This window comes from Porites lutea, chromosome 1 (assembly GCF_958299795.1).
Source record: "Porites lutea chromosome 1, jaPorLute2.1, whole genome shotgun sequence".
Classification (NCBI taxonomy): Eukaryota; Metazoa; Cnidaria; class Anthozoa; order Scleractinia; family Poritidae; genus Porites; species Porites lutea.
Genome location: NC_133201.1, coordinates 56,201,736 through 56,220,397, shown reverse-complemented (window position 1 = coordinate 56,220,397; position 18,662 = coordinate 56,201,736). Strand labels below are relative to the sequence as shown.

Below are 18,662 nucleotides of genomic sequence, written 5' to 3'. Positions count from 1 at the left end.
AAACTGTTTCAGACATGTTAGTTTATACCTAACCCATTTGGTTAACTCGGCATAATGATCCTAGTCATACCCACTCATACCTTAACCCTCTAAGCTTCATTATCCACATACAAATAACATTGTTTACACTTATCTCTTTACATTTCCTGAAAGATTTAGATGACAGAATTTGGTTGAAGATTAAAGCATTTTCCCTTTGGTGATTATTTCATTACTTGTCATGAACATTCCTCTGGATAATGTATTGATATTGTTTTGAGAAAATTGATTTCGGTCGATCATGGGACTTGAAGAGTTAAATTTTCTTTTACTTTGATCTTTGATATGTTGTTAAAACAACCTCATCTAAGGCAATAACATAGTGCAATCTGGATAAGCAATTAGCATATCCCATTTCTTTTGGCTGATTTTAAAACTTAGCCTTGGACTCTTTCATTCTAAAGTAAACTAAGAAAATGCGACATTACCCCATCTTTGGTCTTTGGCGTCTTTCAGATTGCTTATTATATGATACTCTTGACACATGATCATAGTTACTAACCCTCAATATGTTTAGGTTAATTTTGTTTAATACTTGAACATTTGTAAACGTCACTTCTACTAGGACGGGCCATAACTCAGCAGGATTGAGTGAACCTGTATTGCAATTTATCCTTTACAGGTTTTGGCAGTTCAGCTGGAACGACAACATGTGCAAATGAAAAACGTGGAAACCCCAGTAAAAATATTTTGTGATCACAGAGTGATCACAAATCACGCCCGTGATCACGGGTGTGATCACTCCTTTTAGCGTGATCACAAGAAAGGAAGGCGTGATAAATGCGTGATTAGAGTGATCACACCCGTGATCACTCCTTTTTCATCACTGAAGGCGTGATCACGTATCACGGTCTTAATTGATCGGACTGCTTATCACTCTAAGAGAGACTGAAAGTAAATGTTTCAGCAATTTATATGCCGCGGTTAATCGCATAGACCTGTTTACGAGTTAATGCGCCATTTATTGACAGAATGGATAGAATGGGTAAAGCTGTTCAACTAAAACCCCAAATTTTGAATTTTGATTTCCATTATGTATGAATTTATCACCTGGAGCCCATTATGTGCTGAATTTAAGACAATGCAGCGAACAGGCTGACTGTGATGGGATGCTCATGAAACCGCCTGAGTAACGGAGATATAACCGATGAAATCAAAAAACGAACTTTGGTTCGGGCAAAATTAAATAACAAAGTTTTAGTTCAAAGAGGAACAGAGTCGAAGTTTCACTTCTTTACGATAACCAAAGAGGGGAGCTAACTTCACATTTCAGTGTAAAAATAATTTGCAAACTTTATTTAAAAAAACAACACCACGTAGCAGCTGATATCTTAGCACTCATCTGGCAAATAAAAACAGTAACGACTTACCAGAAAATCAATATTTGCACAGTTTTAGTTATGTTCATTTACATTGGGAAAACGAGAAATCATCAACGCATTGTTGGGAAGAATATCAATAAAGACACATTTACGTCTTATCTGCTGAACAGATATCACAAATGCCCTTCCGGACCTTGGTTTGATGTGCACGTGATGTTTCACAAGGCATCTATTGCGATACTTTCTCAAAATGTCACGCACGATATCTTTGTTCTGCTTATCATCAGTTAAAGACTGTAGGGTTTCAATGCAGTCACGTTCATTAAAAAATAGTAATGGTTCAGAGTTTTCTTCCAGTTCATTGACAACACAAAGTCCAAAATCGTGTATCTTTAAAAAGTGTGTCACTCTGCCATAACAAAGCGTATTGTTTCTGTCAAAATATTCAATTACAGTTGAGTCAGTTTTGCGTGTTTTCGTGCCCAAAGAAAAAAACTTTTGTCCGTCATCACTCTCAAATCTGCGATATGGTTCAAGTTCATAATCTGCGGGTAACTTGTTTGCCATTACAAAGATCCGTACCAAGGTCAGGATGTTGTTGTCAATCAACTTTCTTCTTTCTTTTCCACTTAAGTAACCCCCATGTACTTTAACAGACACTTTGTTAGAACTTTTAGAATAACCAGTAAGACTTCGCAACAACATTTTGCTGTCCCTAGGAATGTCATTGTGCTGTAGAATCTTTTTCGTAAAATTAGAAAGGCCGAAGCAAAGACCAATTGCACATCCAATTTGCTCCATAGCGTGATGCGTTCCATGAACTAGTGGTTTGATAAAAGCATTCATGCTTTCAAAGGCAAAGCAACTGTATGCCCATAGAGGTCCTCGACGTGAAACATAATAAGCTAAATGTTGCAATAAATGGACATTCATGGTGCATCTTGTTGGCCCATAGAGTATTCCCATTAAAAGAACAAAGTCTTGTAGCATGGCGTCTGCCTCTTTGAGATCTGTGTTCGATATTGAATCAGAACACAAGATTCCAGTTGCTCCGACAAGAAGAGACCAGTGAAAAATGTACAGAGGATTTAAGATTTTGTACAACACTGGCACAGAATAATGCAGTAGCCAGTTTTTAAGTTCTGTGGCTTTCCAGTGTTTAAGATCTTCTAATGATCTGGGCAATCTCCCAACAATGTCTGGCGGCTTTATCGAAAGAAGCTTATGGGACATAGACAGAGTCTTTGGCCCTATAAAAAAGACTTTGTCCTTGTTTCCATCAGACGTTTGTAGATGCATAATGTACTTTACGACTCCAAGACAAACGGAGTGCATCCAATCAATTGCAAATGAACGCACCAAATCAAACGGATACGAAAGCTTTGCGAAAATGCTATGCCCCTTGACTCCCATCACCGCTTGCTTAATTGTGGCCTTTGATGCAAATTTTAACTGATCTTCATGAGTCCTTTTTATGGGGCTTTGTTCAAATGGCCAGTATCTATGGATGTTGTTTGGTCCGTAGCCAACTCCTTCTGACTTGCAAAGATGGCAAGCGCATTTTCCATTAAAACGTTTCATATTCATCAAGTCAGCTCGTGCAGGTAAGTCGCCTGTTGCTAGAAATAACATACATCGGACGTTGATATCTCCATCTGCACTGTCCGATACATGTATTCCAGTCGAATTGAGAACATTGAGCTTTTCAATCAAAGGGTTGAGAAATGTCAACATGTTTGGATCGTGTTTGTCGCAATAGATGTAGGCAGGAATAATGAACTTTCTTTTGAATCGGTATTCTTTAGGGAGTTCGTTGATCATGATGTAAACCGGCCACAAATGACCTGCCCTAGAAGACGAATATTTGTTTACTCCATCAGTGTTAACTGTAAACGAAATATTGTACAATTGTGAGAGAAAGCCCCCAGGATGTATGAAATTCTTGTAGTCAAGTCCATGGTATATGTCATGAATTCTACTACAGCTAGCTGCACGCTTTACCTGCTCTTTTCCTTTCTTTAATAAGTTCATAAATTCAGAATCTCTAAAAAGGTCTTTGATCTTTTCTTCTAAATGCAAATCTAGAAAACTCGACATTCCTGCCTTGGAGCATTTGGTATTTGGGCACTTGTCTTCAACAGCCTGTAAACAGTTAGTGCAGTAATTTATCTTTGTTGGTTCCTTGGAGCCAAAGTATTCTTTCATGATCAGTTTCATTTTGTACACTGACTGAAATGTTTGTCTACATCGGTCTCCAAGAAAGGCGGTTAGCAGGCGAAGGAGATCTGCCCAGGCTGCTGCACTTAAATTGTGCTTTAAAACAAAGCTTACAACTAGCACACATGATAAAATTTTTGATATTGCGCTGCCTTGATAAAGTGGCATTTCCTCGTCACGAAGCGCAGTTTTGTTCAAATTTGCTGGTTCACGGCCCATCCCTTCCATCTCCTCCTGTTCACTTTGGGAAAAACGATCTTCACTACCTGAAGATGATGTTTCACTTTCCTCCTCTGATGAAGAAGTGGTATTGAGGGCAGCTTCATCTTCGAAGTTATCAGAAGAAATCACATTTGGGACATCCTGAATTTCCTCAGTCATGCCGATCTTCATTTCTTCATTTATGTCTGTATCACTCATTATTTCCACTGATTCAGCAGTGTCCATCAGTGAAACTGGTAGAGTGCTGCAGGCGGCTTCGACATCTTTATGATATTTCTTTAGTTGCCTACTGGGATTTTTTTGATCTCTGAAAGGTGTATATTTCCTTTTCATCTTGCCCTCATTCTTTCTGTGATAATACCGAAGCTGTCTAGATTTTTGTTTCGGTTCTTTGACTTTGCTTTCCCCATGTCCTGGGTTTTCATTTTCGTCATCGGAACTTGAATATGTTTTCTCGCTGCTTGAAGAACTGTCGAGGTTATCCATACTTTGAAGCAAAATATCACTGCAATACCTGATGAAATCCTTTACATCAGGCATTCGGTCGGTGCCGCAAAAGATTAAAAACTTATCTATCATCTTGGAAGGAATGGGATTCTTGAGTATCGGATGGTAAATGACGCAAAGAAAAAACGTATTTTTAATCGTTGAGACATCATATCCAATCTGCTTTGACTTAAAGGTAATGTGATTTCGATGTGTTTATCAAAACTGTACTCAGCGTGTTAAAAAAAGCTGATCGAAACAAGTCTACGTTAACGAATTTGCGTGCTGTTTTATACTTATCTGTCATCAAAGTCATTTCAACCGGAAAAAAAATTAATACGAGGAATGTTTTGATTCATGATGACTCACGCAAATAAAAAGAAATCACATCCACTATCTGAGCTTGTAGCTTTTCCCTTTAAGGGACAAAATATTTTTACTTATTCTCAGTTTGACCTCAAAAAAGGTTTAATGTACAGCGCTGATGTTTCAGTATGTGACTAGACCATAGAGAGGATCGTGACATTCACCGACTTGTAACCAATCCCTGCTCTTTCAATATCATTTTTCCCATTCTCCAGTGACAGGTCAATTGAATTCAAAGCGGGACATTTGAAATCTTCTCAAGGTCAGTTGGCGAGCTCTTGGTGTTCACCTAAATCTTTCAGTGGTAATTCCTGAGTCTTTTGATCAGAGGCGGTTGTAGAATCATGGCAGTTTTTTACGCAGTAGAATTTCCATTAGAGGATGCTAAGTCGCGAGGGCCTCACATTGTGCCAGAAAGCAAGGTTAAGGAAGAAAATGGCTTTACCCGGGTTCTATGGAAAGTTGTGGATGAAAATGGGGAGCTTACAGAGGCCTATTTTACGGCAAAAAACCTTAAAAAGGGCACAAAGAAAGAGTGTAGCGAATTTATTGACCGCCTTAAGAAATCGCGCGAAAAGACCGAGATCAGCAATAAATCGGAACGGAGACGAAAGAAACCTCAGAAATTTGATGACTATGACTTTGAAGATCTTACAGAGCAGCCAACAGCGAAAAAACCACGGCCTGAATTTCGCGAATTTTCATTGAAAAATGTTCACGCAGAAGATCTTCAAATGACTGAGTCTGATTCAGAGCCATTTGACCAAGAAGCTGAAGAAAAAGCCGTTCTTGCCAATTGGCAAAAGAAGGCGCTTTCCTCGAAGGCGGCCAAGAAGCAAATCACCAACAGTATTTCCCGCCAAAACCGAGAAGAGTCAAGATCTGAGGAGAAGAGAAAACATAAGGCGAAGAAAGACAAGGAAAACGAAGACAAAGGCTTAAGTAATGCAGCCCAAAAGAAAGCGAGATCTGAAATTGCAGAGAACCAGTCTATTAACATTGGCAAGACGGTTTCCCTTGGCATGAAGCTTCTCCTACATGGAAATGAAACGGACAAACCCGTTGAATTCAATCTTTCTGTGGAGCCGGAAACCACATTCAAGACCTTAAAAAACCTAATAGCAAAGACGACGCGAATTCCATCTGACAATCAACTCCTGGTTATTAAAGGACAAGAATGGAAAATGGAAGAACATGGTCGAATATGTGATGACTGGTCAACCGATGACCTGGTGGCCATATTTGAAGTACTTGAGCCCTCAAAAGGTAAGTAACTGTATATTAAACAATAATAAAAACACAACGAACTGAAATGAAGTTTGTTTCTGTTCTTGTTTTGTTTTGCGTGAATGACCAAGCCGGCTGAGTCTGAAAGACACTTACTCTACCATTTGTATTCTTCATTGTCAGCAGCAAACATTTCATGCCTACAGGTGGAATCAGGTCTATTCATTGGACGAACTTTGCAAAGTAAAACGCGATTTTATGTCATTTGTTAGAAATGCTATTGCAATTCTATAAGACATGATTAATTGAATTGTTTTGACTTGTTTTTTCAGAGTTCAGTAAGACCACCGTCCCTGTTACCCCGGATAGCGAATTTGCAGCTAAAGTCGAAGTTGATGTTAACAACGACTTTCAGCCAAGCGATCAGTCAAGCCTAGAAAAAGAGGGTAAGTTAAATTAACTTAACTCCTTGCCTAAAGTGTAAATAATTATTTTCAGAAAATTTGATACCTTATATTAATTCTATATTTTAGTCTAAAATTGCCTTTTTTACTTTTTTTCTCGTGACAAACTTGTATATCATGGCAGTTGGCACATCGATACCAGTGATTCACAAGATTTTTATGCCGTCCACAAACGACAAAATTTCAGTTTTTGTACTTACCTTTGATTGTCGTCATTCTACGCTTGTCAGAAATTCAGATTTTCTAAAATACATAGGCATATGATTGTCTTTCTTGAGCGTTCCCATGCGGCAGAAGTGAGTCTGTCGCACCTCACTTCAGTCTAAATGACATGACAATGCGAAAAAATGTACCATATTGTCACAAATATGTTGACAGAATACACTGACATTATCACACACGAGATTTTTATCCTTTCAAACTACAAATAATTGACAAAAGTTGTTCACAAAAAATAATTACAAGGAGGCTGTGCTATAAACGTCGACTGCAAGATCACAACTAGTAACAGCGCTAGTAACTGTTTAATTTGAAGACATTTTCATCACAGGAAAACTATTAAGTTCAAGGAACTGTCACAAAGTGAACCGTGACAACTGATAGGATGTTTTGTTTTCTTAATTGGTATCATCAAAATAATACTAAATGTCAGTCACTTTATAAAAGATCACGCTATCTCAACCAAGTTGTTGTACCGAAAATATCTGTGAGTGAGTGAGTTGCGAAAACTGTGACTTTAGGGTTTTGTGAATAAAGCTACATCAAGTGCATTGTCGTGGATTTCTACAAATACGGGTGCGATTCCCGACACACTGTTCTTGAATTTGCCCGCAATGAACTCAAAGCATGAATGACCATATTTTTCCCCCATTATTCGTTAGGTTTAGCAACTGGAAAATTTGACAATGACCTGGAAGAAAAAGTGGACAAAATCCTCCACCAAGTGTCTGAGATGACAGCTAAGCTTCATAAGCTCACTGATGCTGTAAGGAAATTTGAGCAATGTAAAGCCTGTAAAAAGAGATACTACAAAGCAGTGGACAATGCAGACATCAGTTTTGAGGACCAGCTGTCAAATGTTGAATTAACAACAAGTCCCTCAGTCTCTATTTCACCAAAAGCTTCTGCCTCAAACAGCCCAGTTTCACCTTTGACGACTTCACAACAACAACAGAGCCTAAACCAATTGCAAAAGCCATCTAATGAGAGAGAGTCCACAATGCTAATTGGTTCCCCAAGCCGTGGAGTGTACGTGGCAAAGAAAAACGTGGACCAGATCTCAAAGAGCAGCCCAAAACGATTCGCCCTTAAACTTTTCGAACTTGTCTTCAGCAGGGAAGAAGCAAAGCTGGGCAGCGTTGAAGGCAAGGGTGATAAACTTCTCAAACTGGACCCAAACCGAATGGCAGCAGTGAGAGAATGTACAGAGATGTCGTTCCCTGCTGACGAAAATCTCAAGTGGACAGAGATTAAAAAATCTATAGGTGAGAAATGTAGAATGGTGAGAAACAACAGGTGTTTTGTGTGGGCAGGGGTTAACACCAGCAAGGATTAAAAAAAAACCTGCACCACTGCTGAGGATAAGTTTAAAGAACCATTTAGAGGACTTATATCGTTTATAACAGTACGAATGTGTTTACACATTATTTGATAAGAGCAGTAAATCTTAAATATCTTATCCATAGTTAAAGAACATTGGTTAGCCAGTAATTAAGGCGTTATAGCTGCCTGTGTGAAAAATTACGATTTAATGTTTACTTAAGCGTGCGTAACATTTACATGGAGTAATTTTGTAATTTTTGAAGCGTTATTAAAATTAAACCACTGTTTTAAGCCTGCTTTGTAATGAATGACGCCGCATGTAAGGGATGTGGCTTTTAACATTTGCACTTTGCGGGAACCAGTTTGTTTTGGTTTAAGTAATAACTAGGGGGCAAAAAAACCCGGAAATTTCGAAAAATCGGGTGTCCAAATTTGTCCTAATAAGTAATTTGCTTTTCGTCTGTTACCGTGATTTCAAGGGGTGATGCAAATTCCTGACCGTGATCACAGTATCATCACACTCATGATCACGCCTAAAAATTTGTCTGTCCGTGATCACACTATTTTCTGTGATAACGCTATTATCACAGCGTGATCACGCCTTGATCACGCGTAAAAAGTTTTTACGCGTGATCACGGCAAGATCACACCTTGTGATCACGCCCGTGATCACGGTGTGATCACGCCTATATTTTTACTGGGGAAGTGGGAGGACATGTGGTAGTAGCAGTTTGATTTCCGTCCAAGTCACCACTGCATGTTTTGCTTCTCCCAGTACCAGTCAGCCTCAGGTCTAACAAGGATGTAATGGTCATCAGGGGGTGTGCTGGCAGGAAGTGTTGTTTACAGCCGTAGCATTTTTCCCCAAATCGTTATGCGGGTATTACCTGTTGCGGGTGTGTGTGGAGACTATATAAAAGGGGTTCAAAAGAAAAGTAAATAATTAACCAAGGGTAAAATTGGAACAATAACGTCAATTTTGTGTCAAGATGGTATGACACAAGGTGTAGTGTCAGCTTCAAGTTTTAAAAAATGATAGCAAGTGTTTTGGCTTTGATTATGATGGTAATGGTAGTGGTGATGATAATCTTATGACGAAAATTATTTTGAAGATGAAGAATATAAAGAGAAAGAAAAACAATCCATGATATTATAAAATGAGAGCAGGATAAACTTAAAGTTGGTGATGATGATTTAGATTGAGCTGGCTACCTCAAAAAGTAAAGGACATTAATTTTAATACTGTGCATAAATATCGAAAATGTCCTTCATTGAACTTGGAAATAAGGAATTTCACTGGAGTAATGGCTTATCAATATTGTTAGAGACATTTTCAAGACGCATCTTTTTCGGAAAAATGGTCGGCGATGTTTGAGGGAAGAATTTATGGTGGCTTTAGTGGTCAAGAAGTACTTTTGGTGACAAATTTCCTCAGAAGGAAAATGAAACAGATTTTCAGTGACAACAGACCATGGTCACACGCCACAGTCACACCATTGCCGAACATGGTCAAACATGGTTGGCAATCAAAAACCATGATACCATAATCAAACTGTTGCCGGGGTAAAAGAGAGGGAGGGTTTAATAGATCTAGAGGATTTACGATGTTGGAAGAAATGGAAGGTCACTGTAGGCATTCAGGACCAGGAATCAGTTTGATGACCCTTTTACACAAAAGGTACATTAACTTGAATTTTGTAAAAAAAAAATTACTCTACTTAGCTATAACCTCTACCAGTATGATCAGGAAAAGATATTTAAACTATCTAGATAAATAAATGACAGACTGCAAATTTATATAAGGATTCTCTTTTTTAGGCATTGCATAAAAACCTACCTATCTTTTTGTTGTTCTCCCTTTTCCCTTTTTGTTGGAGTACTTTCCAAGGAGGAACTACTTAAAATTTGAACTACCTCCTCAACATCCTGTTGTCAGAGAGAAATACTTCAATTCAAGATACTGAAGTAAAACCATGTACAACAATGTAATAACTTTTAATGAGTGATGTACAGTTACATCCTACCTGTACATCATCATGCCACCTGACTTCAGGTAAATCAGAATCAGAATCTGAGCTATGAAAGAGCAAAAAAAAAAGTCTCATTATAACAAACAGACCTGAATACCACTGTTTAAAAACGTGAAAAGTTTCCCACTGACATAGGAGAGACAAAATTGGCTTTAAAGTGTCGCAAGGATTTGAGGGTTTCTTAACTTTTGCATTTTTCTCGTGATCACAAAAAAGAGATTCGTCAGAAAAAAACAATAAAATAATCCAGCTTTGTTCGGAGGAAAGTGTAATACTGGCAATATTAAACTACAGTAGCTATAGAGTTGAAGTTATCGAATTGGTGATCTAGATCTTTAGCTTTAATAGATAAAAATACTCCCAGCCAATTAGCAAAGAAGGAGCCAAAGACTGGAAATAAGTCGGAAGAAAACATCATCCCTACATTTAGTTTCAAAAAGTACGACACATTTTCAGCGTTTTCATATCTACATTTTTGCACCTAACAACAATGAAAGACTGATCATGCGGTTATTAATTATACTGCTGTTATGATTATTTGAGTTATAAACCATTTTGTGCATAGATCGACTTACAACAAACGTGTTAACATTTCTGCATTCGGTTCAATACGGCTACAAAAACAACAGATCAGGAGGAACTGAAATCACAAAGATCCTAATCTTGTTGAGGAAATGTATACAACTTGTCCTCTGATTTGTTGATGTTCAAGTATGTTCAGTTTACTATGGTGTAAAATATTACTGCATTACAATGAATACTCACCTTTCAGAAGATCTAATTTCTATCACACCTGAAATATAAGTTATAGAACTATTAGTACTCCGAGTTTTTTGGTCAAAATTGGCACTTGTTTAGGATTAAATTCACTTGTGTTGATAGTAAAGACTCACCAGCCATGTTTTCGCCTCTTTGCACGAACTTTGCACGTGGTGTGTTCCTTTCTGTTATTTCCAGTGCCTCTCTGCCATTTTTCTGCCGTCATCCCGCCATTTTGGATTATTGTGGAGGTTACCGCTGACAACTCGTTCCCAGACTTCCGTTCCCCGTTCCCCGTTCCCCGTTCCCCGTTTTAGTAACATCCCTCTCCGCGTCTTCCCCCATTTTGTTTTGCGTCATGTCGTGAATAGCCTGCGTTTCTCTCGCACTAAAACTCCCTTTCCCTTCCCTTTCAAACGCCTGCCACGCAGGCTATTTCGTGAAGGACGCGTGGCTCTCAGCGTGGGTCATCCACGCGGAACGCATTCGCGCTATGTGATTGGCTGTTGTCTAATCTCCCTTGAGATCTGTGGTGTTAAAAATAACTCGAGACGAATTACCTATGGAATAGGGTGTATATGGGGGATGCCCTCTCTGTCCCCTTTATAGTCTCTTGGTATGAAAGCGTACATTTTATGGAAAAGTCGACCTGTCAACGACTTGTCAATGTCGGCAACTTAAACTAAACCCGTTGTCAACGCAAATAACATCTATTGTCTAATGACCAATCAAATGGGTGCGTTGCTGGTACAACGCGCCCCGTGAACGCGAGTTGCAGTGATGTTATTACAGTCCCTCTATTCTTCTCGCCCCCTTCCCCCACCCCCCCTCCCCAGAGCTATACTCCCCGACGCCCGCCCCCTCGGTACATTTGAAATTCAAGATACCCGTGACGGTAAGACACTGTATATTTAAACGATCTCACGAAAAACATAGGGGACTGTGAACAGTCTAGTCTCTTACCAAAGTTATCCAAATACATGCTTTGTTAAATGAATCCATGCGTTCTAGCGACTCAGCAAAAGCGCCTAAAACACCAAATAACAAAAAGGTTTAACTTAAAAGGGGAGTTAAGTTACCAAAGCATGTTCAAAATCGGCTTGTCAAACGACCGATACATCGGATTAATTCACAAATAGATACTCCTTCCGCTGGAAGATCAACCATCTCCTAGTCGCAAACTCCCGAGAGCTGGGTGAGACACGACTGAATCAACAGTAGCAAAACAACGAAACGAAAATCAGTTTTTTTTACTTAAAAGTATTACATACAACTGTATCTTGGCAACTTTGATGATGGAACCTATTAATATGAACGATTATCATCGATCGCACGCAAACGAACAAGAAAGCTCTCTGATCTACGTATAAACGGAGACGGTGCGGGCATCCAGGCTCTGATGTAAATACGCTTAATTATTTGCAAAGCAAAATACTAAATCAAGGACGGATTTTAAGGCGTTTGTAATTTCCTCACCTGCTCCGTGAGACAAAACACGTTTAGCAAATCTATGAAGCTTAATTTTCCTCCATACTGCTGGCTACCATATCGCCTCTCAGGCAAAATTCTTAGGATTTCGCCACACCTCGTTGCCATGCCATTAGGGGATTACCCGTATTAAAATTCAGCTGGCGTAATAAAAATGACGAGCAAATGGCAACTGATGCGTCTACAATTGGCTGAGGTCACATTTGAGAGTTTAGTGTAGTAAAAAGCCTTTACTATGGTTAAAAAAAGGTATACAAAGTTTACTATGGCAAATCAGATTTGTTTCCTTTTTAAACTGAACACTTCTGCAGTGCCTTCGTGATTCAAGTGTGTTAATCAAACGTTAAGTTGGTAACCGGATGAGATTAAATACAGACTGATTCCTTTGCGTGTGCATGATTGCCGAGTGTAAGTCGTTTTAAAATATTGCTCTATTCCATTAGACCAAAAATGTACAGTCCACCATAGACCGGGTGTTCGTCTAGATAACCGCCAGGGGAGATAATAAACTACGAGATGGCGGAGCTCTGAAATGAAAAGAAAAGAAAGAAAAGAAAGAAAAGGTTTGAAATGGGCTATCAACATGTACAAGTAACTCTTGACGTCACAACTTATTAAACTCAGAGTGAAAAAATCAGAGGTACTTATATGACTGTGTGTTTACCATTCAGAAATATAATAGATTATAGTATCAATTAAAGAAGTTGAAATAAAACTTACCTTGAGGTAGTAAATGAAAAGTTGTCTGAACTGAATTGCTGTAGCTATGGTAATAGTCCTGACACAAACTACGCACAGGAAAAACAAACCTAAGAAAATGCCAATCCTACGCATATCTAAAAGATAAGTAAGTAAAACTACAAAATTACGTGATTAAACCTAGTAACTGAACAAGGAATTTGACTAAACAATGGGGATGGTGACCTTTCTAGACGGTAAGCGTAAACCGATCTACTCACGTCTACAGAATTGCAAAATAAGCCAAAAGAATCCAAAAAAACTATAACTGTGTAACTAAAAAACATAATAAACGATCTATAAGTCTCTTAAGGAACTATAAAAGTGACTCTGACACATAAAACTATAGAAACTCGTGTCATGAAGTAATAATATACCCCCGGGGGGACACTTGGGTATTTTTTGGGTGGGTATGTGCCGCCCGGGACTCCAAATTAGCACCCCGTTCTAAAAAAAATTTACCCTAAAATTAATACCCCGTTCTAGAAATAGGCCAGTTTTTTATACTCCGTTCTAGGGTGCAACAAGAGTATCACAGTTTGCTTGTTAACGCACTGAACCGTATTTTTAAAAGCAATCTGTCCTTGAATAATTGCAAATGGCTGCTTATTACAAAACTGGAGCTTTCGTGCGTTCGAAATGTTATACCCCGTTCTATAAAACGCCTCTGAAATGGATACCCCGTTCTAAACCAGGAGCTTCAAAATCACGACCCCGTTGGGCGGCACATAACTGTATAGGCCATGTATGGGAGTACCCCCCCCCCGGGAATATACCCTAGAAAAATTCCGGTTAGGTATGCCTACGGGTGGGGGGGGCGTGAGGGTGTCTCTAAGGAAATCTGTGGTACAGTCCGCCTGCCAGTATGACGTCACGTCTCGCGTCAGTGACTTTCAAAATGGCGAGCAAAGTGTTCATCGAGGAGACAGATAAAAATTTCGATTTTATCACGCAAATACTGTTCCGATTTCTTGGATTTGGAGATTTTAAGGTTTCTATTGTCATAGAAAACTAGACTTAAGTACTTTTTTGGAATGAAATGTCCAGTGAAGTAATAGCCTGCGTAGCAAGCGTTTCCGTTTGGTTTCGGAGCAAAGAAATACCGAGAAAGGGGACTTTCGGTTTTGACTGCACTAGAAATGAAACGAGAGCCAAAAAGTGAAAGAGGGGGGAGGGGGAGAGGAAGGAAGGAAACGCTTGCAGACAAACCCCTCGATTTTGAAAACCTGCGTTCGCCAGCGAACGCAGCGCCTGATTGGCTCGGCTAGTCGAACAATGTTGACATGTGTCGATCAAAGGTTTGTTTCATGTTTGGTACGTGACACGCATATTAATTTTCTGTGGTTATTGTTTATTCTGGTCGGCAAGATTTTCCCTCCAATGCAAGAGCAGTTTATTTAACTTCTTTTGAAACAAAAGCTCTTCTTGCGACTTTATAAGGGTTTCAGGTCGTTTTATTTGTCTCCTGGATCTGAATAACTAAAAGCGATTTCCTTTTGTCAGGGAATGCGATGGTTTCCTGCCATGTTTTGTTATGCTGGGCCCAGCTCGTTAGTGGGTTTTTTGTTTTTTTTTTTTGTTTTGTTTTTTTTGCGGGATGTTAGGAGCCTGGGGATGTTAAATTCTCTCGGATAGTGATTTACAGAGACAAATTTTGAAGAATGGATTGCACCTTAAACTGAAGCTACATCAACTAGGAAGACCTGCATTGTGACTCAGTCAAAATTTCTGCTTGGTTCTCCACGCGAACTTTCAGTTACCGGGTTAGCTTTATTCTAGGATGCTTTTACAAGAGCACTCTAGTTGTCTGTGCCGTGGCGAGAACGGTAAGCCGTTCTGTCTAGATCTAGACTTGAATGCTTCACATTCCAACTTTCTGGAGGTTTAGAGCTAAAACTTTAAAACTTCATTCACCCTCGCGGTCCTTCCTTTTAGACGGATTAAGAAGACAAATGTACAAAGCCTGCATTGATCGTTCGGACTCATTGAGATTTCACCATTAACGCCGTCCACGCGCTCCAAAATACAAAAAAAAAATTTATTTTGGTTTCACAAACGCGACCTCTAAAGTTCATTTCCGCTCCACGGAAGGCCAAACATTTTATTGGTTAATTATGACAATTGATGACAGCATCAAATGTCGGTTCGCGATATCGAACTCAGGCGTGACAGACCAAGTGGGTGGTTTTCAAAATCCCGGGGTTTGTCTGCAAGCGTTTCCTTCCTTTCTTCCCCACCCCCTCCCCTCTCTTTTACTTGCGCCACTTTTCTCGCGGTCTTTGACTCTCGTTCCTCGTTCTTTTCTCATAACCGTACAGAAACGCTTGCTACGCAGGCTAGTGAAGTAATGAATTTTAAATATTCCTTTCTATCGTCGAGCAAATTTTACCGGCAGTCATACCGACCGGTCACACTTTTGAGGGCCAGTGCACAGCAAGATTGAGGAGTTTAGACACAGCAATAGGAGGTTCATCAAAGGATGTATTATACTTTACATTATGCGTATTTTCAGCTCTTCAGAGTAAGTGGAACCCCATATCATTCCTCTCAAAGTTTGCTTAGCTGTAGCGTTGAAAGAGGAAGCTAAATGACTACCGGTACTTGTGAGAGACTGTGAGAATTGAATCTTGTTGCTTTACCGCATTTTAATACTGTATCGAGCATACACCTGTAATTCTGTAATTAAATTCCGAAAACCAATAAAAGGTTTCGTTTAACTATTTTTTTGGGGCAGACCCAGTGGAGATTTTAGGGTAATAATAGCGGGGCTCCCGCGCGCGAAGCGCGCGTGGGACAGAGCCCCATACTCATGGAATATGGTCAACCTCTTTTTGCTTGGTTGTCACGTGATTGACCGAGCGTACGTACGTACGTACGCGTCTACAGATTGTACGGGTAGGGTAGGGGAGACTATCAAAAGGAAGGGAGGGGTGTCTCAGGCGTGTCTTGGCAAGTCCTCATCTTTTATTTATGACATTCACAATATGGTCAATTGACAGCTGTCAAAACAGGATAGCTACTGACCAGTATCCCATGACCATATCGTAGGCTCATGTGTCAACTCATCGAGGTGACGTGATTTATTTGGAAGCTGTCCGCTGACCAGTTAATTGTTTTACTAGATCGCGCACAATGTTCAATCTCATACTTTTTAGCTAGTTTGGGATCGGAGCACAGGAAAACTGATACACATATTGGACATCAATGTTGTGATCAATTGACAGCCGTCAAAACAAGGTATCCGCTGACCAGTATCACTTGAGCGAATCGTGGGCTCAGGTGTGGACCCATCGAGGTCAGCACTCGTTAACATCCGTCGAAAGGCCCTCTTATCTTCGGTCGGATTTCGTAAACGCATGACGTCACGCTCGTCTCGAAGTTCATCCGCACTTCGATCGTCTGTATCTGACTTGTTTGATTTTTGGTGAGAGATTTTGTCCCACTTTTTCGATCATTCCTCGATTGATTCCAATCAATTCAAACAAGAAGATGCCACTTACTCCGTTTAAAGGATGTTTTGATGTTTCAAGCCTCTTTATACTCCGCGGGGAAAAGGACCTTTCAGTGGATGTTACTGAATAACATCCTTTGATTGGCCCCAGATCACCAGGCTGTGTATCTAGGTGAAATTATACATCATCTCTTTCCTTTTTGAATACATATACAGTGTAAAAATCGCCATACCTATATTTCACACTTGAGGAGAAGGATCAATATTGTTATTTATTATCCCACTATATGTCATTTTACCATATAAGGTCAAGAGAATGCACAAAATATGAGGCGGTAATAATAATATTATTTAATAATATTTCTGTCTGATTTGGTTAAAATGGTCACTAGGTTTTTGCCTGGCACTGGGCACAGCCCAGCACCAGGCCAGTCTATTGTCCAAAAATTTAGGGGGTTTGCCTTCTTGATCGGTTTAGCTCGATAGCCCAACGACTGCCCTGACAGTGGGTGGATGGATCAGGCTAGGTGACCAAAATTAGTGGGGGTAGGGAGGGGGCTATTTTTACACTACCCCTTTAGTAAGCAGCAGTGTACACTAGAGGCTTTGACTGGCAAGTACCTTGTTCTTAATTTGCCCTAGCCACTGAGCTGGATCAGGCCTCTGCTGAGAATGATAATGTTAATAGCCTTAGTCTTAATTTTTGTATTTTGCACTCATTGTTCCGCCTTGAATAGCCTTGCTAGGTGCAGGCAATACTTCTGTAAGTTTATTTGTTTATCAATAAAATTGTGTTGTTGTTGTTGTTGTTGTTGTTGATAATTGCAGAGCTCAGTGGGAGGCACAGACAGTCACCCATTGTCCTGGGTGGGGAGGATCAAAGTCTTGGAACCAAGGACACACCTAGCATAGAACCTGTAGACACTCACTGCAGCCATGTTTACATAAATTCTGTCAGATTTATTTATTTATTTATTTATTTTTTATTTATCTAGGCTTACTTATTTTATGCTTTGTAATTAAGGTTGCAAATGAAAATGTGCTTAAACTATGCATTTTGTATTCATCTACATGATATCTGCAAGTTATTTCTTCAAGATTTTTTAAACATGTATGTTTCTTTAACAGTGCATCAATGAACGAATGGTGGAATCAATATTTTTAATTCAACTTAAGTAACCCCTCAGAGTTTTGACTTGGCTTCTAATTGTTTCATCAAAAATATGTTCGACTGTAAAAACTGAAAGGGGAGGGTCCAAAGAATTTGGGAATGGTATCTTCCCATCTACATTAGCCCTTCCCTCTGTAAATAATCCCCACTCCCTGATTTCTTTGAGGTCTTGCTTGAATACTAGTTTATAAGTGTACCTTAAAGCCTCTTCTGCTGTAATTGTTCCTTCAACTTCTTTTACAGTAAAGGCATGTCATTCTTGAAAAAAAGAAAATGTTCTATCATTTGATCAAGTAGAGCAGATGCTACTTAATTTCATGAAGCAAAACCAAACATGGAAAAGGAATTATTCAACAGTAAGATTGTTTTTCCTTGTTTGATCATCATTAAACTTCCCTTCAGTTTTCTTGTGCTATATTGGCTGTGTGATTTGACTGGTGGGTCGATTTTTGGTGCACTCTCGATCCTCCTTTCTCCCTCTATATGCTTATTTGTTTTCTTATTTATTATCAAAGTGTTGACCAAATTACTCCGGAATTATGCTTGTTGTGAAAGGCATCTGTTCAACCGAAGTGCCCCATTCAGCGGTGAATCCAGACCTTCAGATAAGGGGGGGCCCAGTCATCAGACCCTGAGATAAGGGGGGGCGGTCTCCAAAAATATTTTTTTCGGCTCTTCGGGCCTCAGTTTGGTCTAAAAACAAGGGGGGCCCCGAGCCCCCCGGGCACCTCCTCTAGATCCGCCACTGCCATAGAGAGGGGAGTATTTGCTATAGCTATGATCTATCATGTGGGCAACTACTCTGCAAAGAAGTTTAGGTCTGATTTGACCGATCTATATGGATGTTTGTTACCAAGAAAAAATGTCTTTACTTACAATAGTTTGGATTAATGCAGATTTTTAACATAGATTACCCAGATTAGTGTCTGTTAGTAAGAGGTGCATGTAAGCTTATAGGAGGTGTCGGTTAACAGATGTTCTGTACAGTACCTGATTGAAATTGGGATTTTTCCCCTGCTCAAGTTCTGTGGAAACTAAATGTCATACATGTTAATGCTACCATGCATTTACAACAGTAGTTTAAGAACATGAGTGATGTTCAGAATACATTATTGTATCAATTACAGTGAAACCTGTATT

At 39.5% G+C, this 18,662-nt stretch overlaps 1 protein-coding gene and 1 long non-coding RNA gene across 2 annotated transcripts in view; both read right to left on the bottom strand.

Moving 5' to 3' along the window:
- LOC140941007 (uncharacterized) overlaps nt 1-12,201 on the bottom strand; it is a 54,969-nt gene extending 42,768 nt beyond the window's left edge. Inside the window, exons 1-2 of the long non-coding RNA XR_012166411.1 lie at nt 12,151-12,201; nt 11,638-11,702 (exon numbers count right to left, since the gene is read on the bottom strand). This is a non-coding gene — a long non-coding RNA (uncharacterized lncRNA). The remainder of the gene's footprint in view (nt 1-11,637; nt 11,703-12,150) is intronic.
- On the bottom strand, nt 839-4,370 carry LOC140922631 (uncharacterized). The gene has a single exon (XM_073372617.1). It carries the CDS (start codon nt 4,338-4,340, stop codon nt 1,434-1,436), a length of 2,907 nt encoding a protein of 968 aa, XP_073228718.1. The 5' UTR covers nt 4,341-4,370; the 3' UTR covers nt 839-1,433.
- Nucleotides 12,202-18,662: the final 6,461 nt, after the last annotated feature.

What these genes read in the sequence shown, in the direction of transcription:
- LOC140922631 (XM_073372617.1), bottom strand. Translation starts at nt 4,340, where the DNA reads ATGCCTGATGTAAAGGATTTCATCAGGTATTGCAGTGATATTTTGCTT.